General features: G+C 39.9%; 4 protein-coding genes across 11 annotated transcripts in view; 1 reads left to right on the top strand and 3 right to left on the bottom strand.

The window, feature by feature from the left end:
* Positions 1–2,307: 2,307 nt before the first annotated feature.
* On the bottom strand, positions 2,308–4,144 carry LOC116847148 (serine palmitoyltransferase 1). Its single transcript, XM_032821845.1, has 2 exons — positions 3,033–4,144; positions 2,308–2,943 (listed from the first exon to the last, which is right to left on the bottom strand). Exons 1-2 carry the CDS (start codon positions 3,928–3,930, stop codon positions 2,396–2,398), a joined length of 1,446 nt encoding a protein of 481 aa, XP_032677736.1. The 5' UTR covers positions 3,931–4,144; the 3' UTR covers positions 2,308–2,395.
* A 221-nt stretch (positions 4,145–4,365) lies between these two features.
* LOC116847144 (adenylyl cyclase-associated protein 2) lies at positions 4,366–21,900 on the top strand. Of its 6 annotated transcripts, XR_004378672.1 has the most exons (10): positions 8,082–9,687; positions 10,612–10,836; positions 12,561–12,921; positions 13,243–13,527; positions 13,615–13,853; positions 14,017–14,195; positions 14,326–14,529; positions 20,349–20,492; positions 20,562–20,712; positions 21,176–21,900. XR_004378672.1 is itself a non-coding variant. In XM_032821831.1 (9 exons), the coding sequence occupies exons 1-9, from the start codon at positions 8,577–8,579 to the stop codon at positions 20,643–20,645; spliced, it is 2,832 nt and encodes a 943-aa protein (XP_032677722.1). In that variant the 5' UTR covers positions 8,082–8,576; the 3' UTR covers positions 20,646–21,900. The 6 variants fall into 6 exon arrangements, 5 of the variants coding, with proteins under 5 accessions (XP_032677725.1, XP_032677724.1, XP_032677722.1 ...); XM_032821831.1 differs by having other exon boundaries at positions 20,562–21,900; XM_032821834.1 differs by lacking the exons at positions 8,082–9,687; positions 10,612–10,836; positions 21,176–21,900 and adding an exon at positions 4,366–4,516.
* LOC116847142 lies at positions 14,525–19,956 on the bottom strand. Of its 2 annotated transcripts, XM_032821827.1 has the most exons (6): positions 19,810–19,956; positions 19,561–19,694; positions 19,180–19,463; positions 18,892–19,074; positions 18,116–18,452; positions 14,525–18,050 (listed from the first exon to the last, which is right to left on the bottom strand). In XM_032821827.1, exons 1-6 carry the CDS (start codon positions 19,823–19,825, stop codon positions 14,796–14,798), a joined length of 4,209 nt encoding a protein of 1,402 aa, XP_032677718.1. In that variant the 5' UTR covers positions 19,826–19,956; the 3' UTR covers positions 14,525–14,795. The 2 variants fall into 2 exon arrangements, with proteins under 2 accessions (XP_032677718.1, XP_032677719.1); XM_032821828.1 differs by lacking the exon at positions 19,810–19,956 and having other exon boundaries at positions 19,180–19,408; positions 19,561–19,579.
* Positions 21,901–22,050: 150 nt separating the features above from the next.
* The window catches only part of LOC116847141, a 19,490-nt gene continuing 17,804 nt past the window's right edge, over positions 22,051–23,736 (bottom strand). For both annotated transcript variants that reach the window (XM_032821824.1, XM_032821825.1), the window contains exon 15: positions 22,051–22,965. In XM_032821824.1, the coding sequence (XP_032677715.1) occupies positions 22,718–22,965 (248 nt within the window). In that variant the 3' untranslated portion in view covers positions 22,051–22,717. The remainder of the gene's footprint in view (positions 22,966–23,736) is intronic.

Raw genomic sequence — 23,736 nt, 5'->3', positions numbered from 1 at the left:
TGGTAGCTTCGTGTACTTATTCAGCATATTATACTTAGTCGTAAAATCCGACTGTGTTGCAATTACTTTTGCCTACCCTTCATATTTCAAACGTTGCGAAATCAAATTCTGAATCGCGGGCCGCATCAACCCGCGTGGTATCGGAACATCCGAGGCCGAGCCAGGAGAACAAGCACCGCTGATTTTTCGCCAGATTCATCAATCGTTTCGCCAGGCTCCCGAGACCCAGAGTAAACTCGGTGAAAAGCAGAGTGACCCAAAAGCGGAGTCATCACTCTGTTGACCGTCCACGTAAGTCACTGATTTCACTACTTTCAAATTTCCCTATATAGTTATCTATCGTGGACGTAACACTAGCATTTCAATATTCCTAGTTCTTTTTCGGGTAATTATGTACAATAAGGCCTTTTTCGAATTTTGATATCTTTTTGTAGCTCTTTTGGTAAAAATATTTATTTTTGTAAAATTTTACAATTTTCAATGTTGATAGGTTAGAATGTTTTCCGTTTTTGTTCCGTTTCGTAACAGAACGGAATAAAAACGGAATTACTCTGATTAGCTGACCCCCACTATATTTCTTTTCAGTAACTGTTCCGTTACGCTGGTTGCTTTCCAACAAAAGACACAAGTCAACACAAGTATCATCCTATCTTTGGGTGCTTTCCGGTTGCGTACACTGTGTTACACAAAACCAGTTTATTGGTTGCATATTATCTTACAAGATATTTTAGATAATATGTGACCAATAAACTGGTTTTGTGTACGTGTGTGTCAAGATGTGTTAAGTAATTGGAAAGCACCCTTTGTTACTCACTAATAGCGTGTTCGACTAGCTCTAGGTTAATCGCTCCGAGAGCGATTAATGACGTCATAAGTTTCTACTAGCCAATCATAAAGCTTACAAGTACTTGTTCGACCAATAAACGTAGGCTGAATAACCCAGAGTGGGTTAACTCAGAGCCAATCGAACATGCTATAAATGTGGAACAAAGATAGAATGATGTTTGTGTCGACTTGTGTCTCTTGTTGGAAAGCAATCGCTATTTCTTTCTCCATCTGAACGCACCCTAAAACAAGGAACCTCTGGATACTTTCCAGTTGCGTACATTGTGTTACGCAAAACTAGTTTATTGATTGCATATTATCTTACAAGATATTTTAGATAATATGTAACCAATAAACTGGTTTTGTGTATGTGTATGTCAAAATGTATTAAGCCCGTATCAAACTATAGATTAGAATTGAGATTGAATTGAAATTTAGCCAATCAGAGCAAAATTCACTAAGCTCAAGTTTGGTGAACTTTGCTCTGATTGGCCAATTTTCAATTCAATCTCAATCCTAATCTATAGTCTGATACGGGCTTTAAGCAATTGGAAGCACCCTCTGTCTCATCCCGCAAATCTCAAGAGGTAGCGCGCGTTCCAGGTAGTATATATTTCAGTGAGTACACATATCAAGTGCACGATGTAAACCAAGCCTTTATAGAGGTCCATGTTCGAGTCCCATCAGTGCCAGTGAATATGATCAAGTTTTTAAATGTGATGGGACCTTGGAATCGCGTAATCTAAAATTTTCAAGTAAAATCAACAAACGCTGACATTTACGAATAGTTTCTATTAGAAAAAAGTAATACATATCATACATAAAAAAATTTATAAAGTATTCTTCAGAATCTGTACGGATGAAAAATTTTCAGATTTTTTATTCAGATTTATAAATTGGAATATTTCTTTGAAAATCTCAGACGAAATCTGAAAATTTCTGAGCATTTCTAAGTAATACTGAGTATTTTTCAGTATTTCTCAGTATTTCCAGATTATGTCAGAATTTTTCTGAGAAATGTTCCATTTTATGTAAAAAATCTGAGAAATTTATGAGAAACTCTGAAAAATTCTATGAATTTTCTGAAAAATTTTTCCACCAGAGTAAGGCTAGAGAATTCTAATGTATTAAGGAAATTAGGTACAGATTAATGTTGACCATGCAATTCAAGAATGACAGTATATTGCTATAAGAAAATAGAAACATTGAAAGTACAGAAATTAGGCACAAATATTCAAATAATATACAATATTGATTATGGCAATACACAAGAAAATTCCATTGACTAATATATATATATATAATGTTTTACACACATATATACATATATATATATATATGTATGTATGTATATGTATATGTATATGTATATATATATATATATATATATATATATATATATATATATATATGACCCTTATAAAAACATCATACTAAGAATCATTGATAATTACTTATTATCCAGTATTTTTAATACTGAAAATAAGTAATTACCAATGATTCTTAGTATGATATTTCTATAAGGGGAGTTCTGTTTATAATATAGATTTATATAATCTTAATATGTTCGTTAGGTATATTTCTCTAAAGATTCATTTGTTTCCAGTATAGGTTGGCACGATAAAACTTCTTGTGCACATTTCCTCAAAGTATTCAGTGCAAAATTGATATCACTTTCAGATAAATCAATAGATATACAAAGTTTAAGACTAGGCCTTGGTTTAACTTTTTCTGCTTCTAAATAGGCAGGAAGTATAATTGCTAAGTTATTTTCTATACATTTGTTAGATATTGCAGATAGTAATTTCTCTTCAATAACATAGTCTTTTTTATCTTTCAAATATAAATGCTTTACAGGTGACTCTGCAAAACTTGAACACTCAAATGCTGAAATACTTTTAAGACCGTTATCTATTGCTAAAGTATTATCTTTTAAAGATTTGAATATTTGCAAATCATTCTCCATGATATCCAGACAAGCAATGACAGTAGATGCAAGAAAAGGTGGTAAAGAAGCTGAGAAACAATAGCCAAGTCCGGATAAACGTTGATGCTCAATAACAAAAGATGTTCCTACACAAAAGCCTCCAATAGATCCAAAAGCCAATTCCAAAGATCCTAAAAAGCATAATAAATGATCATATATAGTATATTAACAATACATAATTTATCTTATCTTATAGAATATACATTTTTATTACTCTTACCAATTATCATGTCTATTTCTGTTATTGGAATATTAAAATACTCTGTAACACCTTTACCATGCAGACCAATGGTACCAAGTGATATAGATTCATCAATAAAGATCCTTAATTTGTACTTCTTGCAGAGATCTAATAGTTCTGGTAAAGGACAAATATTTCCTGTTTTATTATAAATACCTTCTATGATCAAGAAGCGTTTAGTCTTTGCAGCTTTCTTAGGATTTTGTTTATCCACTTCTGCTTGTTTTATTAAGAGATCATGCAAATCTTGAACATTATTATGCTTAAAGTATTGGATATTTGCTCGAGATGCATCAAATCCTTTTTGGATAGCAAAGTTTACTTGTTCATCTGCAAATATCAAGTCATTGCGTTTACAGTAAGCCCCAATTGCTGATGATACAGTGCTAAATCCATATGAGTATACAACAGCCTCTTCTGTATTAGTGAACTTAGCCAAGCGTTCTTCTAATTCAAGATGTACATCAACAGTGCCATAGAAGCCACGTGGTCCACAGGAACCAACACCATATTTCTTCATAGCAGCTACTGCTCTCTCTTCTACTTTGGAATTGTTGCTCAAATTCAAATAATTGTGTGTTCCCAAATTGAGACAATCCTTGCCATTAATAGTTATTCGTTTTCCAATCCTGGAAGTGATGTACTTGGGATTCAACGAGGGATGTTCCTTTGGTGATTCTGATATCAGAGGCTCTGGTTGCCATTCCGCTAGTTTACTCTCCACCAGCTCATCCGAAAGTATCGAGTTGCGATCCTTTCGTTTTTTAGAGATAAACCAAACGACCAAAATCACCAAGATCGTTTCCAATAGAGTGTAATAATGCGGTAAAACATTGAAAATCTCCATCGACTCGACGAATAGGAACTTCGTGCTCATCTTTATCTTATTGTCAGGTGTCTTATATAACCAACACACTTCAGAACAAAATTCACGTTAATGAATCTACGATATCTACGTAGCCTCAATAACGATAAACTGATATGAATTTCCTGCATCGATAATCACATCACACACAGCGAGCTGGACATAGATCCACAACTAAACATTTTTAGGCTGCGTTCCGAAATTCACTTCCAGTACTGAAAATCTATAGTTCATGTCACATATACTATAGAATTTCAGTACTGGCAGTGAATTTCGGAACGCAGCCTTAGATGAGCGCATGCCTATGTTGCGAGTGCAGCAGAGTGCAATAGTTACGTCACGCCGTCATGCGAGTCTGTCTACATGAAAGTCGACGATAGCGTACGTACGTGCGATTGGCGCTTTCAAGCCGCCGTCGCCAAGTCGTGTCAAGTGCGAACGGTATGTACTTCCGGCATCCGGCAAACGCCCCAGTGTATCGTTCACTAGTATCGTCGGGTCGAAATTTCTGCGTACGATAGATCGTCCTTTGCAGTTTTTGTCGATCCTATTGGGAAAGGACTGTGCGGCGACGAGTCGCGTGGAAATTTCGCTCACGGTGAGTGGACAACGCCATTTATTTAAGAGACGATGAACGACATCGTGACTGCGACGGGGCGCTAAGTGCACGGCTCGCTCGCCGAAGGCTTTTTCGCCCCCGACTCATCGTGAGAGGCGTCGTGTCAATAAGCATGCTCGAACGGCGCGAAATGATGTTCGCGAGCGCGTACGCACGCTTGTCATTCCACTCGCCTTGCAAAGTTACCCCGAGGAACGCGAGTGATTTTTGGTTATCCGCCGCCACCGCCGCCGCCGCGTTCGGCTTTAGCGTTTCTCCGTGTGAGTCATGCATCTCCATCTAACGTTTAACGTTGGTGACGTATCATCGCGCTGTCAGCACAACGGATAACTGATTAAGAGATGGACTCATTTGAATATTTTTGCTGTATTTTTCAAGTAAAATCTCCTCTAGTATCGCCGACTTCCTCGTTTCCTGTACGAATATCCAATATTGTGTCCTGTCTGTTCTTTTCAGCTGTCACTTACAGCACATCCCTGTGATTTTTCCCCAATCATCGTCTTTCTACGGAATGTCATAGGCCAGTATTCATAGTCCGCTCTTATATTTAAAATTATTTTAAGTACTGTCTTAAGATGTCATGAACCAATCACAGAGCCGTATTCACATCTTAAGACATTACTTAAGACAGTATTGAAATAAGATTCAACTATGAATACCGGCCATAGTGTGTAATCATCTGACTATGAGAAGTGTTATGGGGTATGGCTGCAAAAGACAACTTTAAAAATTTTTTTAAATCTCAACTTTTTAACTTGCATCTAATAATGTAGAGTATTCAGTCTTTGGTTTTCCTTTGAAAGTTCTGCGAAAACAAACAGAAAAAGGGAGTTCTAATTAGAAAGAGGAGAATCGATTCTAAAGAGAATCAAATATAAATATTACGATCTAAAAAAGAAAAATATTCATAAAAGTGAAACAAGAGAAAGACTTTGAAACTGATTTATCCGCACGATTTGATGCTTCATCTCGTGACACGTCCCTGAGATTCAATCGAGAGATTGAGATTCAGCCGTTCGCACGGTAGATCCGTTCCTCGATCCGTTATCGTCATTCATTAGTCATACCTTGCTGTTTCATCGTGTCGCTCATTTTTACATTGAACAGCCAAGCGAGTCTCTTTCCTTTCTTTCGATTGCAAAGCTTTGAGCGTAAAATATATCGACGGAAAAGCAGCGAGATGCCGGGCGAGGAGAAGCATAGAAAAAGCGAGTCGGGAATCATGCCTGGGGCTTATAAGAACCTGTTGCATTTATGGCAAAATCGTAAGTTAACTCCTGGATTGCATTAATCACTTTTCTTAATTAATTATCGTGTTTAATCAACGTTTAATACGGGTTAATTCAATAGCAGACCATTTAATTGACAGTTGATCAGTTTCAGAGCAAATTTAATCGAAGACCGTTTGATTGACGATTGATTTCAACTAATTCAACTCAAAACCGCATAATTGACGATTGATATGAGCAAAGAGAATTACAAATTGCTCAATTAGAGTCAATTTCTCCAACTTCTTGGTAAGTCAACTAACAGTTAAATCATATGTCTGTCTTCGTTTTCTTCTCAAATTAGATAAAGACAGATATATTCAACTGTTAGCTTACCAAGAAGTTGTAAAAATTGTCTTTTAATAATTGAAGTTTAATTAAAGGCTATTTAATTAACGATTGAAATGAGTAAATTCAATCAAAGATTACTCTGTGACGATTGATATATGACTAATATCCCTCTTAAGATCCTAATTAACGTTTCTCAATCATCAACATCGCTCTTCCACTGAATCGATTGAATTGTATTAATTAAACAACTTTTAATTAAATTTAGTCGTCGATTAAACGGCCTTTAATTAAATTAAAGTTTAATTGAGCGACCTTTGATTCCCTTCGCTCATATCAATTGTCAATTGAACGGTCTTCAATTGAATTCGTTAAAATCAACCGTCAATTGAATATTTTTCGTCTGATTTTGCTCGAATCAACCGTCAATTAGTTTAATTGAGACATTTACTCGGATCAATTATAAAATTTTAAAAAAACTCGATTGATATTTTTGTTGCTCCGTTTGTTCGTTGCCATCCTGAACGCGAGACGAATAACGCACCAGCCGCGGTGGCGCATATTCTTCTCGAAGATTCAAATATTTTTTCCATATTAATTTCTCATTAATGATTGTGCACATGAATATCATCCCTGTGTGATTCTTGCACCTAAGGGCGGTCGTAAAAAGATCCAAAGAGCTGAAACGATGTTGCGCCGAAGCGATAACGCATAACGTATGTAGTGAAATAGAAGAGAAGCGTCCTTTTTCGTGGCACTTTTATCCGTGCGTTCGGTGGAGGCTCACGTGGAAATATTTTAGCCGATTCCGCCGAATACCATGATTTCGGTTCTCGTCCGAACAGCGGCAGCACCGGGGATCCGGGCGAGGTGGACGAGGTGAGGCGCGGCGAGATGACGCGACGACGCGACGCGATGCGACGCATCGCGCCGGTCGAAACTGGGAACGTTGGACCGGGGCGTCGGGACGTTATCCAGCCGCCGCCTTCGCCGCCGCCGCCTTTACGTCCGCCTTCGTTGTTGTCACTGTTTTCCTTGCCGCTTTTCCTATTATTCTCCGCCAATTCCATCGTTTTTCTTTGTTTCTGCCTTCTTCACGGAGCTCTTGTAAAAATTGCCAAGTTTTTTGCGACTTTTACCGACTTTAAGTTTGCCCACTTTTTCGCTTAGATCAAGTGCGGGCGGGCGGGCAGCTTTTGCGTCTCGTCATCTCCCCCGGGGCGGCTGCGTACATTGTGATGGAACAAATCTCTTTTCTGCGACGCGACCGAGTGCTGCAAGACTCTCGTTTATTTATCCCGGTACACAAGTAAAAAGTGGCGAGAGTGTTACCATCTTCTTCGATTAGTTAATCTCGTCTTCTAATCTGCGCGATTGAATTCTTTTTAGTGATTACCAAGCGTTTTCTAGAGAATACTCTAGAGAGTGTTCTCCAATAGACAGACAAGATTATCGGCCGAGAGTTCACTATTCGTGCTCGGGGAAATATAGTATATTTTGCCTGCGGAATTGCTCGAGCCTGCAAGAATTCGTCAGATCTTGCATCTTGCTCTCTAAGTTTGGCGTTTGAAGCGTGGTTGCTCCTGTGATCATTCGATCTGAAAAGGACAATATTTTAATCGGTGAATTTGAAGCGCGCTGTAGACACAATAGTGCGTTTGCTTCATCTGTTACGGTTGACCTCTTATGTTTATCGTCGGGCTATTTATTCAACCGTTTGAAGCTTACAAGTCGTTTAGTCGCGAACAAGTCGTTAGTTAAATAAGATTCACTTGCAATTTGTTGTGCGACGACAACGAAATCGAGCAAGGAATTGTGCGATTGGATGTGAAACAATCGCCTTACACTTTTACGCACGTTGACGAGGCAGGGTGAGCTTCCCAACATCACCGAGAGACGAGAGATTCTGCGGGAATCGAAGAAGAACACTTGAGCGAAGCGAAATATCTAACACACGTGGCTACAAGGCAGCGGTTCATGAAGTAAGGAACACGCTCCGAAACGAATATTCGCGTATAGAGATCACGAAGCACAAGATTGTTGGAACTATCGAGTTTTATATTGAACGTGTCTGTTAAGTTTCTTACGAGTTTATTGAAAAACGCATGTCTCCCGTTAAACCGAACAGAACTCTTCGTAAACAATAATCATACTACATTGAGATTTTATATATTAAATCGACCGAATGCGTTTTACATTGAATCGACTGCATCGAGTTTTATATTACACCTGACTGTTACATTTCTTACGAGTTTATCGAGAAACGCTCGTTGAACTAGATGAAATTTGGCGATATTAATTTATCAGAGAATTTATATACGAGTGCTCTCTCAAAAGAAGACTGTTATATCTTGCAAGAACGTCGCCTGTAAACAAATATAACAATATTAAGGACGAAAGGACTGCGATCGCGCAACAATCATAACAATCCAGCGACACGATAACGCTTGAAACGCAGTATCTGAAATAAACAAGGACAAACAATGTTCAAGTGCTGTAGATGTACTAGCTCGAAGGGGTCGCGATCGAACACTGACTCAGATTCGAACGACACTCCGACAGCATCGCGGAAGTCAGTCGAAGCGAAAGCGGACGATAAAAAAGAAATGTCACCGAAAGAGATCAAAGCAAATGGTGATGTACCGCGAACGGAGGAGACGGAAGAAATAAAGGAAACTCCGACCGAATCGGCCTTTGAAACAGAGACTCACTCTGTAACAGAGATTCATCCTGTAACGGAAGCTCATGCTGTAACGGAGACGCCCTCTGTAACGGAGGCTCACTCTGTAACAGAGGCCTCCTCCGAACAGCAGGATAAAGGAAACGGCGGTACTGAGGATAAGCAAGAGTCGGGCTTACCGAAAGCAGCAGAGATCGAGATAAACAAAGACGGTGTAAACATAGGCGACACGGAAGAAAAGTCGGACTCGAGCACAACGGAAGAAAAAATGGTTCACGAAGCCGATGAACGCGAGGAGAAGCCAGATCTCTCCGTCGTTAAGGAGAAGGCAGACCTTGCGAAGGGTGAGTCGTCGTTCTGCGGTTCCGTAATGAGAGAATACGAGCAAGTGGCCGAGAAAGTCGGCCTTTACAACGAAAGCCAGACCGCCGACGATGGAATTGAGCTTAGTGGTCCCGTATGGGATCAAGCAGACAGCAGCACGGCCGCGGTTAAAGTCACACCCTACTCCACCAAGACGAATCTTTACTGCAACTCAGGATACATAGAGAGGACGATCGATGACGGGCCGGATGACGAAGGCGACGACTCGGTTTTCGAGGCTGGTCCAGGCGAGAACGACGTGGCTAGTAAGGCTAATGACACAACATTTTCGGAAGGATTGGTCGAGACGATCGTGAACGACGAAAAGGATATTTCACCGAACGCTATTATGAAAAACAACGATGTGCCACAGGTGGAGGAGACGGAAGTAATTCCGCTCGAGTCTGCCTTGGCTCACCCTGTAACGGAGGCCCCGGCTGAGCAACAGGACGAAGAAAACGACGATGCTGAGGATAAGCGAGATTCGGGCTTAACGGAAGAAGCAGAGGCTGATAAAAGCAAAGACGACGTGGCTGATAACGCGCAACCAGGTACGGCACCCGTTAGTTCCGGTGTCGTGGACGCGCAGCCCTTTTATAATTAACTGAAGATAATTAACGAGGTAACACGCAAAGTGCCAGTAACATTGAATGTATCTTCATCTGTGAGACCAGATGAAGAAAATAGAGCAATGCAACGGAAACAAAAAAAAGAATATTTGGTTGAATTAACCAGATGTCTGATAAGATATGAACGAACTAGAACTCCAGTTGAAGTGACCAGAATTTTGTTTAAGTTAACAAGAGTCTGGTTAATCAAATTTCTGATTAACCAAAACTCGCAATTTTGTTTAACTTAAATAATTGCAAGTTCTGGTTAACCAGAAACTTCTTGCTATAAAAATCTTCATATAAAAATGTAATAAAACTTGAACAGAATTCTGATAACTTCAGTCGAAGTTTTGATTCGCTCATATTTCACCAGATTCGATTAATCCAATCAAATCTGTTCCAATTTTTTGTCCCGTGTGAGATTGTTCATGTACACATACACACCTTTTATTGATGACTCACTATGTAATCAGTATCAAAGTAATTTCCTTGTGATTGCACACAGTACTGTCACAAGCAAAAAGCGGGATCAGTGTACACGATCTCAGAGATATTGCTTCACATCGCGATCGATCGATAAAAGGTGTGTCTTCGAGCTACTTTGATTGTTCCATTGTCCAACCTCGTGTATTTGTGAGTGAGAGCCTGTCAATCGGACTAGTATCCGCTTTCCTCCGACGCAATGTGATCGATAATTCGTCTATCTTTACGGAGAGAAAAGCAAAAAGACCAAGGGCTAAGTTTAAGGCAGAGAATGCAGGGTGGAACGCGCGGCCACCGCCTCGAGAATTCGAAAGATGAGTCCCTTTCCTACCCTGGAGAGACAACGGTTCCCAGCCTATTGTACGTGTGTCGTTTCCGCAGTTGGCCTGCTCTCAGACTGGATCTCGCAGCAGCACGATCCTCTGGAGAAGAATGGCGAGCACGTGCAAGAAGGATGGAGCGGCATGCAGGAGCCGCCGGCGACACCAGTTGCTCGCGACGAGCTCGCCCTGAGACGGCACAGATTCTTCTCCGAGTTGTTGCAAGTCGCGCAGAACACGGAGCACAGAGTCAGGTTCGACCCGCTAGGACCGAGGGTGCATACCGGTTAGGGTTCTCGCCTATCAATTTTCCTCTGTGCGCGCGTGTTGCATGAGCCGAAGTAGCCAAAGTAGCTAGCCCCTTTCCGCGGTTGTATTGTCTTTCGACAAATCACGGATGATGGTCCTCATGAGGGATCGTCGCATGGCTCACATCATATGTCAACGGCGAGTGTGTCAATAGTACCACGTTTGATGTTTAATATTTTTACACGGAAAGAAAACATTTTTGGCACATAACCAGAAATATTTAGTTGTGAGCAGTATAGTTGCATCACCCTAATTATCTTTGTATGATGGTATTGTTTGATATGATTCAGTTACTTTGGTACATCAACTACATCGATGTAGTTACACGTGATCTGGTTGTGGCAACCAGAAGTCGGTTGGCACAAGCAGATTTATGGCCAACTGTTTTTCCCGTATATTTGTTGATATTTTTGCGATGTGGAGAAATGTTCGGTTTGGTGCCGATTCTTTTATGGATTTGTTTCCAATGTTTCGTGAATATGTTAATCTCTTCAAGGAAAGACTTTTGGAGAGAAACTTTTAGTTCAAGCTGTTCTTCTCATTTTTGAAAAAATGAGTTGAAACGTTCATAAAGCGTCGGCAACAAATCAACGAAGGACGAGGCAGCAGCCACGGAAGCCAAACCGAACACCATTTCCGATGTCTACGTAATATCATCACGTAGTATCTTTGGATGCGGTCATATCTCTCGCATACGCATTAAGGACGTAATATCGTCCGCTATTACATTACGTGTGAATCATTCGCCACGCGTATTTGTGTATAAGAGTGCTTCCCACACGATGTTGGTGGATTCTCTAATAATAGTTTGGAGTGTTCTCGCGTCGGACATCATTTCAGGTGTCTTTCAGTTTCTTGCCAATTTTCTGAAAGTCCAGTGGTCGCTACGCCACGCTGTTTGTAATATCGCATCGCAATTACGGGATCAGAATCCATCAGAATCTGGACGATAAGTATCGAGATTGTTAGTAATGAGGCTTCTAACAAGCAGAACTTGTGTTAGTGTAGAAGCGTACGTACCGCTCTTAACGCGACATAGCGTTATGTTGCGCTAATGTAACTATATTTAGCACATAACGTGTTCTATATTTAGTGTTCCAAGTATTCGACGAGGGTTCGCCTGAGATTTCCAGAGATTTTCGACGGTTCCCTCAGCGGGAAAGCTCCGTTTCCTTTCACGTTTGCCGTTTGTCTGTTAATTTTATGTCATCACATACAGTAAACACTACTTGAGAGTAAACGAATACTTGTGAGATAACGTTTTCATAGCGTGATACTTTCCACAAGTAACAAAAATATTTGTGTTCGAGAACCACAAGGTCCAAAATCATAATTTCGAAACCTGAAGTGTAGTAACACGCATCAGCGAGAACAGAGCTGATGTCATTCCTACTGATTCCGATTCCTCAACTGTGTTGAATATATCAAATTGCAAAAGATTTGTCGTGTTTGCCAAATAAAATATAGAAAACGGAATTATTCAATTTCGAAGGGTTAATAATTTATATGGATAAGATGAGCAATATTGACTAGATATTTTTTTATATATTTGACAAGAACTTGCTATTGTAAAAATATCCAAACTTGCTGCGAGAATTTAATGAATAAATGACATATCTTTTGCACCAAATTAACAGAACAAGTAATCGACTTTAATGATACATTGTAAAACTTATGGTTTGATTTGATGCTGTATTACAGGTTGCGGTGAAATTGGCGACAGGGAGGAATATCTGGAGCAATTGGTGAATCGATTGGAGGACGTCACGAAACGACTTGAGAAAGTGCCGATACCTTCATTGGTGCAGACTCAAGATACTTCCGTGCAAGTACCCTCACCGAAGTCTACGCCGATAAAAAGTAACTCTACGCAGAACTCACCAGAACCTCCATCGAATCCAGTTTGTGCGAGTGAACAGATAATACTACAACAGCCTACAAGCATGTCCGTAGAAGGATTCAAAGATCTCCTGGTCGGACCGGTTAGGGATTACATAGCATTAAGCCAGAAGATCGGTGGCGATGTAGCTACTCAAAGCAAGCTCGTAGAGAAAGCTTTCCAGTTAGTGGTGCCTTCGTTTTATATTAAAATCATGAAGTCAAGTGCAACGTACAATGAGTTGCAAAATGATTTAGACACAATTAAATTGGAAGCTTATCAAATTGTCAAAATTGAGAGTCATTACTGTTTGTATGTGTGTATGTGAGGACTTGTCTAGTAATTATATTATTAATTATTATTATTATTACGTAAATCCGTCGGTAACTCTCAATTTTTACAGTTTATTGAATTCCTAATTTTATTATGTCTAAATCATTTTGCAATCCCACTGTACATATCACACACAAGCTAAACGTTTCAAACGCATCTTATCGATTTCAGCTTTCAGCTGTACTACGTAGATACAGCGGCGAGCCGTGCAGCGCCAGTGAACCAGTCCGAACTTGCGAATATGCTTGAGCCTTTATCCGGGCAGATTCAGCAGATTCAGGAATTTCGTGAGAAAAATCGTGGATCCCCGTTCTTCAATCACCTATCGGCGATCAGCGAAAGTATCCCCGCTCTGGGATGGGTCACGGTAATACCTACACCGGCTCCGTTCGTGAAAGAGATGAACGACGCCGGCCAGTTTTATACTAATCGTGTATTGAAGGATTGGAAAGAGAAGTAAGCCTTTCTTAGATAAGGAGACAAAGGTGATTTGTTTCGTGATTCTGTAAAAGGGCAATTTTCTGAAATACCTTCTATTTGTAGAGACAAAATACATATAGACTGGTGTAAAGCGTGGATACAAACGTTGACCGATCTGCAGCAGTACATCCGTCAACACCACACGACAGGCTTGGTATGGGGAAAAGCTAGCGTCGCACCAATAGGAATACCACCTCCTCCACCTCCCTCGATGCCAATCGGAGACGTTGCACCGCCTATGATCAATGACGATAGGAGCGCTCTTTTCGCACAGATCAATCAAGGAGAAGATATCACAAAGAGTGAATATTTTTTTACGTTGATCTGAAATCAATCAAATCCTCAACAATGTATAATCCTATAAAAGTGATAACAGTGTATAATCTGAGTAGATATCTATTCCCGATTAATCGTGTCGAGGAAAATCAATCTTAATCGATTCAATATATAACATTTGTCTTGTAGATTTGAAGAAAGTCACTTCGGAAATGCAGACGCATAAAAATCCCTCTCTGAGAGCTGGACCCGCGCCGTTCAAAGCTCCGGCAATCGCCAGTGTGACGCCGATGAAGAACGTGTTACCGGCGAACGCGCCTATCGACAAAGCACCTGTATTTACTAGAGATGGCAAGAAGTGGCTTGTGGTAGGTTAATTTTTCATAATGCATGTATCTCTGCATCTCGGAAAAAGAGAAGAAGAGCCGGTATCCATTTTTTCCAAAGCAGAGATAGCCGAGTGCATATTAAACGACGACGTTTCGTTACCTGTTATAGGAGTATCACAAAGGCGAAAATATAGTGATCGATAATGTGGAGATGAACAATGTAGTTTACATGTTCCGGTGCCAAGACAGCACACTCACCGTCAAAGGCAAGGTGAATTCCGTCGTGATGGATTCCTGTCGCAAGTCGTCTGTTGTATTCGATTCCCTCGTGTCCAGCATTGAGTTCGTCAATTGTCAAAGCGTGCAAATGCAGGTATGTATGGCCGCGAGTGCACTTTCTATCATTTATATTCTAACGAAACCGTGTAGCTGGATAAACTTGTGCTTAAAGAACATCGTCTAATGTCGATGCAAGAAAAACAATTTACTCTTTCGTGTCGCGAAAAATTACCTTTTATCTTTCTCGCTCTCCTTCTCTTAATTTTCGAATACTAGATAACAATTGATATAAGCAAGCGCACAAGGTCGTTTATTCGGAAAAATGTACTCTTATAAAAAGAATCTGATAAATAAATAATTTTATAAGTATATCTGCGATAAACAAGACAGATTACATTGGTCTACTTCAAGTATGTCGGTCATCGATGTACATGTATCTGTGATGGAAGGTTTTGCGTTAACTTCTTGCTCCTTTTTCTCAACGGCAACGCTCCATAATTCTGTTTTGTGCTTCAATAGATCTGTCACAGAACGGACGTTTTCCGTGTTCAGAATGAACGAATGCGCCGGATAATTCTTTCGTGAATCGTCACTCGCCATTATGGAAATAATGGTTAACGTTGGAGCTGTGCTTTCTATACGCTCCGTTATCGTGTTCGATTTACCGTCGCATGTGAATTCCTTATTTGTCAGCTCTTTATCAATCTTTAGGGATTCTGTATTTCGATTGTCAGATAAGATATTTGAACTGTTCGTTATCGTTACATTACTGTCTCTGTATGTCGCGTTAGTTTCCTCCAATTCCTCCGCGATTTCATCTCCGTTTTTCTTCGTATTTATTTTATTTAAATTTAACGCAGTTTCTTCCGCGTACAGTCCTTTGTTTATAGGAACGCTGTATCTTCTTCGCGTAGCTTCCTCACTCGTCGTACGATTCTTCGTACAAGTATTTTCTCTCCACAGCATCGTTAACGGACTTCTCGTAGGACTTCTCGTGTTTGACTGGTGCCTCATTCGAGCTGCTTCCAAGCGATTTCTCAAGATCGGTATACACGATCTAGTGGAGATCCCTTGCGGCAATAAGAGCGACTTCGACGAAGTTGCGGACCGCGATTCGCTTTCACACTTTGCACATTCGTCTGTATAATCGTGTGATTTGTTATCAGACTGATATAATATCCTACGAATACGTTTTAAAGTGTTACGGTACGTAAGTGACGAGTGCGATCTTTTCGGGTGTAAGCTGACGTTCGAATTCTTGATTATACCGGTTATTAAAGACATGTCGCTTTTGGCTTTAACTCGGGAATTCGTCCGGTGTAACCGTCTCGTCGAATGGTGTTTTATTCGGGGTGACAAGTTCGTGACATTCACAGACACTTCAGGATCGTGGCGTCTTATATTATTTAATAAACCGTTGTTTAACATTTCTTCTTTTAATGAAGAGAATAATGGGCACTCACCCAAGTCGTAAGTGACATCGTCACTTTTCTTCGTTTTCGTGTCTGTTGAACAATCGCGGCTCGATCGGCCAAGCATGAGATTCAAGTCGACGAGTGTTTTTGACTTGGGACACTCGATGTCTGATGACAGTTTACTCGGCATTACCGTATTTGTGCCTATACTTTTGCCTGTGGAGACACGTCTTCGACTTTTTAAGATTCCATCTTTGCTGCTCTCGAGTTTATGATGCTTCGAAGAGTCTGTTGCTACTCGTTCGATGCTGTCATATTTGGACGATACGGCAAATTGATCATGCAATATCATGTGACTAGCCTTGTCTGAACATCGGGAAGAGACGCTCTCATTCGGACCCTGGAGCACCCTGCGCGTTTTGGAGATGGCTCTGTCTTGGCTGTGAAGAAAAATATCCATGTAATCTCTGATATTCTTCACGCGTTCCAATACAAGATCTTCGAGCTCGAGCATCACCGGCAAATGTTTCCCGACTATGTCACCGTCGAGATCGCCGACATTCACGTCTTCTCTCGAATTCTGCCGCGAGCTCTCTGCGTCTTTGTTCTCCATATCGACTGGTATCATGATCGAGATTACTTTCTCGTAAATTGGAGGTTTTAACGACAACGGCGCGTTGCTCTCAATGTCCTCGTTGTCAGAAACTGCTAGATTGCAGAAGCTGAAGTATTCAGATGGTGTCTCGCGTACAAGTTCCTCGTTGTCGGCGTCTCCTTCGCTTTCGCAACGCGCGAGTGCGATTATGTCTCGCAAACCTCGGGGGAACAGATCGCTCCGTTGCTTCATCTCCAAGCGAACGTAACGTCGATTCAGTTGTGCGTGGATGGTGTCAATAATTGGTCCTTCCGTCTCGATATCCATTACCATCGTGGGAAAATTATTGCCATTCTCGATCTGCGTCTCGTAGTGCGTTGGAAGTTCACCTGCGACATTGTTTTCTCCCGTGCTGTGCATCAGACATTTCTTTTCAGACTCGACTCGCGTCAGCAAGGCCTGCTTGAAGAGCAAAGCCTCCTGAAGCAACAACGCCGTCGACTTTTTCTCCTGATCGCTTCTCATAGAAATCTTACTTCGACTACTACCTCGAGATATGATCATCGTGTTTCCTTGATAGTGTTCTCCATCAAATGCATCGCTAATCTCCTCAATGATGGTTTCTTTCATCGAAGATGCACTGTCTTTCTCAATTGGAATATCCCTAGACGACAAGATGCATCGTGTATTCTCCGACACTGGCGCGAATTTCTTTTTCCTGAGATTAAAAGAAGCGTTCGTCGCGTTCTCGTCAGCTCGCGAATTCGATTTTAATTCATGACTGTGATCCGAAATGTCTTGCTCACGTGTATTTCTTTCACTCTGACTCTCACGATACTCCGACACGTGTGACATCGCGCTGTAGAAAGGTGGAAACTGATTACAACTACTCACAAGCGCTGCTAGATCGCTCGTGCAAGCGGATCTCCGTACACTACGTTGATCGTATTCCTTAGAACAAATACTTCGCAACGCAACGTCGCTGGAGTATTGATATGTTTTAGAAGATGTATTCGACGAGCACTCGGCAAAGGAAGATGAGCTTTCTTCTGTGTGATCCATCTCAAAGTATTCGCAACTGTCCACGATCGAGCATTGTACGCATGACAAAGCTTTCCTCGAGTCGCTATCATGATTCGCGTCGATTTTATTCTCACCCATTTCTTCGATTTTAGGTACGACAGAGGCGAGTACATTGACCTCACCGACCTGATCTGCCAGTTTTCGCTTTTCCAAAGATTTGCTGTCCTCGTACATTCGCAGCACATTGTGTAGACTTTGAAGTCTTCTTCGAACCTGGTACAATGTATCCAGAGACGGTCGCACGCTATGCCTCGAGTGGTTCATCAAAAGATCCTGAAGTTGTTTCGGGAACGCGACGTCGTTTATCATCATGGCATTGGAGGATGCATTTATATCACTTTGTTGGTGTACTTGATCGACATCCTTTGCTGACGGCTCGTTGCCTTTCATTCTTGTCGCACATTTTGTTTCGTCTTTTCTTGCTTTTCTTGTCTTTGCTTGTCTTTTCTTGCTTTGCTTGTCTTTTCTTGTTTCGCCAGCGGCTTCAGATACCTCTCGCTTCTCCGCCGTGAGCGAAGCTGGCTGAGAAGAATACAGAATTATAAGATTCGTGATAAAATTGGAAGTGAACAGTTATAGAGATTCACCTGTTCCGTCGCATATGTGTCTTTCGATGAAGACACTCTTCTCTCTGATGAGTGATTTAACAGACGCAAGCGTTTGTCATTGTCTTCCAACTCTTTGAGAAATGATCTGCATCTGTGAACAGTATTCGTGAAATCTTGGCACGGATTGAGTTTGGCGTTCGACGCGACAGATTTGTTGTTTTGTACTGAGAGTACTCTTGAGGATCGACGGTTGCACTCGTTTACCAGAAACTGCTCGTTGTTCCGACGTTGTAACGTGAAGTCGCCGCTCTTTGAGAGATCGCTCTCCTCGGTACTTACGTTTCGTGGGCGGAAACTCGGCCTCCGTGGACATACGCTATCGAAATAAGTCGAATCGATTTTATTGAGGAGAAACATAATATTTCCGAAACGTCGTGTGTGCAATGGATTGCAAACCACTATTGTAAAATTAGATGCAATGAAGGTAGAGGCTCACTAAACTGTCAAAATTGAGTCATTATAGAGATAGACTTTTACGCAATAACAATATAATTAATAATATAATTAAAAACTCTAAATAACAATCAATAATAATTAATAATATAATTACTAGACAAGAGCCCGTCAAACAGCAATGACTTTCAATTTTGACAATTTGGTAAGCTCCCAACTTCATTGCGTCTAAACCGTTTTGCAACTCACTGGACATTAGCTGTTACTATTAACTGGTGATGGAAAGTATGAAGGACAGTTTCGGCAGTAAGATAATGAAGACTTAATAAGATGTTCGGCTAATATACTCCTAATTTTTGTACTTGACAAATTGGTCACTGGTAGACTTTGAGGTTTCAATACTGCTGCAGTCTGTTGATAATTTACCGCGTTGAATATGAGGCGAAGCAACGCGTTTGTGTTTCATGTCGAAGAAATCGCTCAGTTTCGCCACGGATGGATTGTGGACGTTTGAGCAAGGAACATACGTATCGCTTTGTGTAGGACTGAAACAAACATGGCACCATAATGAACATGAAACGATTAGAATCTATTGTTTTACAGTTAACTCACTGAAAGTTCGTTGACTATTCGATATTAGCTTTATGTACCTCAGTAGTACATGCTTTATCCAGTTTTTCCGATCGACCGGGTTGGACAAGGTCATTCTGATCTTCTGCAATTTCCTCGGATTTAAACTGTAGATTTGATGCGGCAATGGCCACGTTCCGTATTGCATCTTGTATGTTAAAACGTTGACTTTCAATTCCAGATCCTGAACCTTATATCCGACTTTACGTAGTATTTTCTTGTCGACTTTAACGTTGTCTACGCGCGTGCCTTTGCGAGAGTTTACATAGAATAGTATCGTGAAAATGATGGCTAGCGTCAAGGTCTACGGAGAGAAGCAATTAATTTGCTTGAGATCTCTGAAGGCACGAGATTCAAATTAATCGGATTAATAATGCGTGTAAAGGGAGAGTCCATCGTACCCATATTATGCCTTCCTTCGTTAAAAAGTCAACGACGTCGGACACTATCTCGAACCATAAATAATCCGCTACTGCAGTTGTGCACTCTTGCCAACTTATCTTACACATTATCTGCACACTTTCGAAATTTCCACCTGCGAGATTTGCAGTTTCCGAATAATGAAACGAACCTCGAGAAATGGTAAAGTTCTCCCAACTGCGCACCCAACGCATTGATTTTACGTGTTAAAAGAATAAAAGCGATCTTACCAAGTTTCCACGGCATTTTTCCACACGTCAGGTGTCCGTCCAGGCAATTATTAGTACAGATAAACGGTGCATATAAAATTCGAGAAACTGTCAGATACTACATCTTCCATTACCGATACATGTTCAGCGCGGTTTGCGAAATCTCCGATCATGCGCGTGGCAATTGTTATCGAAACGTATTTTGAATCGAAGGAAGTTGGTTTTAATTTCGATAAATTTAATTTCTAACACAACAAGTACATACAATGGGTCGTAAAACGGTTTAGACACATAATGAAGTCTGTCGGAAATGATTCTCATCTTTGACAGTTTAGTGAGCTCACAACTTTATTGTGTCTAAACCGTTTTGCAATCTACTTTACATCATAAGCATAATATAATCATAAGCACGATATAATTATTTTTATATAGTATCTCCAGATGTAAACTCAGCGAAATTGAACACTAATATTGATCGTTGCTCCCGATATTGAAAGATAATATAAAAAATTGTATCAAATTTATATTTACCAGCAATATATCATGCACACCTTCCACAGGTCCTTGGAAAAGTACCTACGATCTCGATTGACAAAACTGACGGCTGTCAAATGTATTTAAGCGCGGACTCTCTGAGTGTAGAACTCATCACCAGTAAATCTAGCGAAATGAATGTCATGGTTCCCAAAGCCAACGGAGATTACGTAAGTAATTCTTCGATTAACTTACACATATGCTTTTTCGCGCGATTACACAAATATTTCGTGTTGCAGATTGAGTACCCAGTACCGGAGCAGTTTAAAACTACCATCAGCCCGAACGGTCTGAACACCATGGCTGTTGATTCACTCGGCTAGAAGCGCATTGAATTACGATTATGCATATAGCCTACGCATCTCTCCTTAACAACATAACTCACTAAAGGTATCATCGTCCAAGAGACATCAATTTATTAATATTCTTACTATTATTATTTATTATTCTTCTTGTGGATAGTGCGTAGCTAAGGGAATGAAAAAGACAAATCTGATACTGTATGTTTTGCTTGCGACGTGCGACGAATATTATTTCGATCGCACGTACGACTGCGTGCCCAATGGTAACGAGCTATTGTGATGAAACGCAGTCGGTGATAAGCGATAATAATGTATCCACTAAAGTATTGCTTGAAAAATCTTATGTCGTCTGAGAATATCTTTCTAAATCGTTAAATTGTCGGGGGTACGTGAATTCTATCGATTCACTGGGTCAGACATCTTGAATCAAGATGATCGATTTTCGCGAAGGTCACTGTGAGCTCGTTTAACAACTGTAATATATGCGTATCTATAGAAGTGTCTGAATTATTATATGAAATTTCATTTTTTGTATCTCCATGTGCGTTCAGGTACTCGCATATCGAGATCGAGAGGAAGGAGATGTTGCGATGGTGTGTTATGTATGGACAAAAGTTTTTATCGTCTTCGAGAGTCGCTCTTTTATACATTTACACCATTTTCTATCATACAAGAACTTTTGCTCAAACCTGTCGTCGCACAGAATTTAGCCCGCTACACCGGGCGGAACGAGCGTTGTACACATATATAGCTAGCAGGAAACGGGATTACTAGGCCTCTCCGAACATTACTCCGCGAATGTCGGACACCACCGTCAATAGTTCGATATTGCTTTGCCTCTAAAGTATTGCGCTGTCGAGTTCAGTATTGTACGACATACTTAGAAAGGGGAATTCCAATAATCGGGTACGTGAATTTGAAACTTAACGGATGCGCGATGTTTAATGAGGGCTACTCGTTAGTATTAATATAACTTGAATACAGCACAGTATTAAACTGTGAAAGAACGTGTCTATAAACACGAGCAACAGCGACATCATCATAAACAAACCGTCTTGGCAAACCGTTTGTCTATGTTGCACAATTCATTGTAATAAACACATAATTATTTAATCTAGACTATTTTTAACTTAACAATAGTATCGTGAAGAGACATCGTCATTTACAAGCGCTTCTGTTTCAATGTCCGATTATATACAATATAATCACTATTTTCCGTTATAGATATAATTTTTGGTGATGAGTAACTAATAAATCTAATAAAAGTGAAGTTATATATACTATTTAGCGTATTTTAATTATTTCTCTTTCAGCTACGATTATTATTATATATGCTACGAGATATCGTAACCAATGGTATTGTTCGTTCGTTCGATCAATTGGTATAATAAAAAGATACGATTTTTTATAAAAGAAATGTATTTCGTGTCGTGTCACATCGCGTTTCTTCTGAAGTTTTACATCACAATTTCACGTTAAGTATATATACACGTTATTAACAACGAGTCATGTTTTCTTATATTGTAGACTAGTCTCCTTTTGTTTGATCAAGCTTGGCCAATTGATATGAGTCTCGAGCTTGACCAATTGATACGAATCTCGAGACAAAGTTTTGGATTCAGTCTGCACAGAAACAATGACTGTTGTTTGCACATAGACCGGAGTAAATTCTAATATCGTGACAGAGAATCGCGACGTTTCGATCAAGGGATTAAACTTATTCGACTTTTATCGAGGAACTAAAGGATCTTATTATTTTCCACTACTTCTAACATCTATATAAATAAACTAGAAACGAGAGAATGATTTTGTTTGACGTTTTTTGCGGGATAATCTAAAAGAAAATATCGCGCAACAGTCTCCGTCTAGTTTCGCTACTTAATGTATTTGAAAATCATCCTACTTCTACGCTGCGAATGCGCGTTGTTTCATAATCAATGAATATACTTCTCTAGATAGAAGAACGCGTAACGCTCTATCACATCTTGTGTTAACGTTAATAAGACTATACATACTTATCTGATTACTATCGTCGTCTGAATAAGTCACGTTCACGCTTTTATTACGACGATATACATCATGTCAGTCTTGTATTATCGCGAAGTAGCGGGACAACCTCGCTCGTCGCTACCGTCCGAGCATTCGAGAAATCCATTACAAACGCGTGATTTCGGCAAACATTCGCCGAGGGGGCATCTATGGCCTTTGCAGAATGCTACCGTAGACGATTGGATATCTTCCTGCATGATAACACTATCGATATAGTCCAAAAAATGAAATATCTTAGTGTAAACGCCGGGTCGTTCTCGTCGCCCACATCCATAACCATTTGACGTAATGCCTTTTAAAAGAAAATTTAAAGATTTAATTTTCTTAAATAGAAGATTTATATATATATATATATATATATATATATATATATATATATATATATATATACACGCGTGCGCGCACGCACACACACACACACACAGGATATCCCGCTACTACCACATTATCTCTTAAGGACGGATTCCTGAGATAATTTGAAGAAAAAAATCCTAATGCAAAAATGTCAAGGCTATAATACTTTTCAAATTATAAGCGATTAAAGTTGACTGAAATACGCGCGCTCAGGTACGATACAACATACGATGGTACATGCACATAAGTAAGAATTTGCATAAGATATGAAATTAGTTATAAATTCCTGAAAGAAACGTCAAATGTATGACAGCTTACTGATTCTTATAAATGAATTGTGTGATATTTTATTCATAACATTTTGACGAGATTGTTATTATTTAGAATATGTTTATTTAAATGATAGAAAAGGCAGATTATTATTACATATATTGTTGTATGTATAGAATTTCCGTATCAATATTTGGAAAAGGGACGATATGTGCATGCACCTGTACTACTGTGTGTTGTATCGTACCTGAGCGCGCGTACTTTAGCCAATATAATTGGTCAACTTTAATCGTTTATAATTTGAAAAGTATTATAGCCTCGACATTTTTGCATTAGAATTGTTTTCTTCAAATTACCTCAGGAATCCGTCCTTAAGAGATAATGCGATAATGGCGAGACACCCTGTGTGTATTATTTATATATATATATATATATATAT

This window comes from Odontomachus brunneus, unplaced genomic scaffold (genome assembly GCF_010583005.1).
Source record: "Odontomachus brunneus isolate Ranch 3 - 2012 unplaced genomic scaffold, Obru_v1 Obru_scaffold_074, whole genome shotgun sequence".
Taxonomy (NCBI): domain Eukaryota; kingdom Metazoa; phylum Arthropoda; class Insecta; order Hymenoptera; family Formicidae; genus Odontomachus; species Odontomachus brunneus.
The sequence above is the reverse complement of the archived record's forward strand: the minus strand, read 5'-3'. Positions and strand labels throughout refer to the sequence as shown.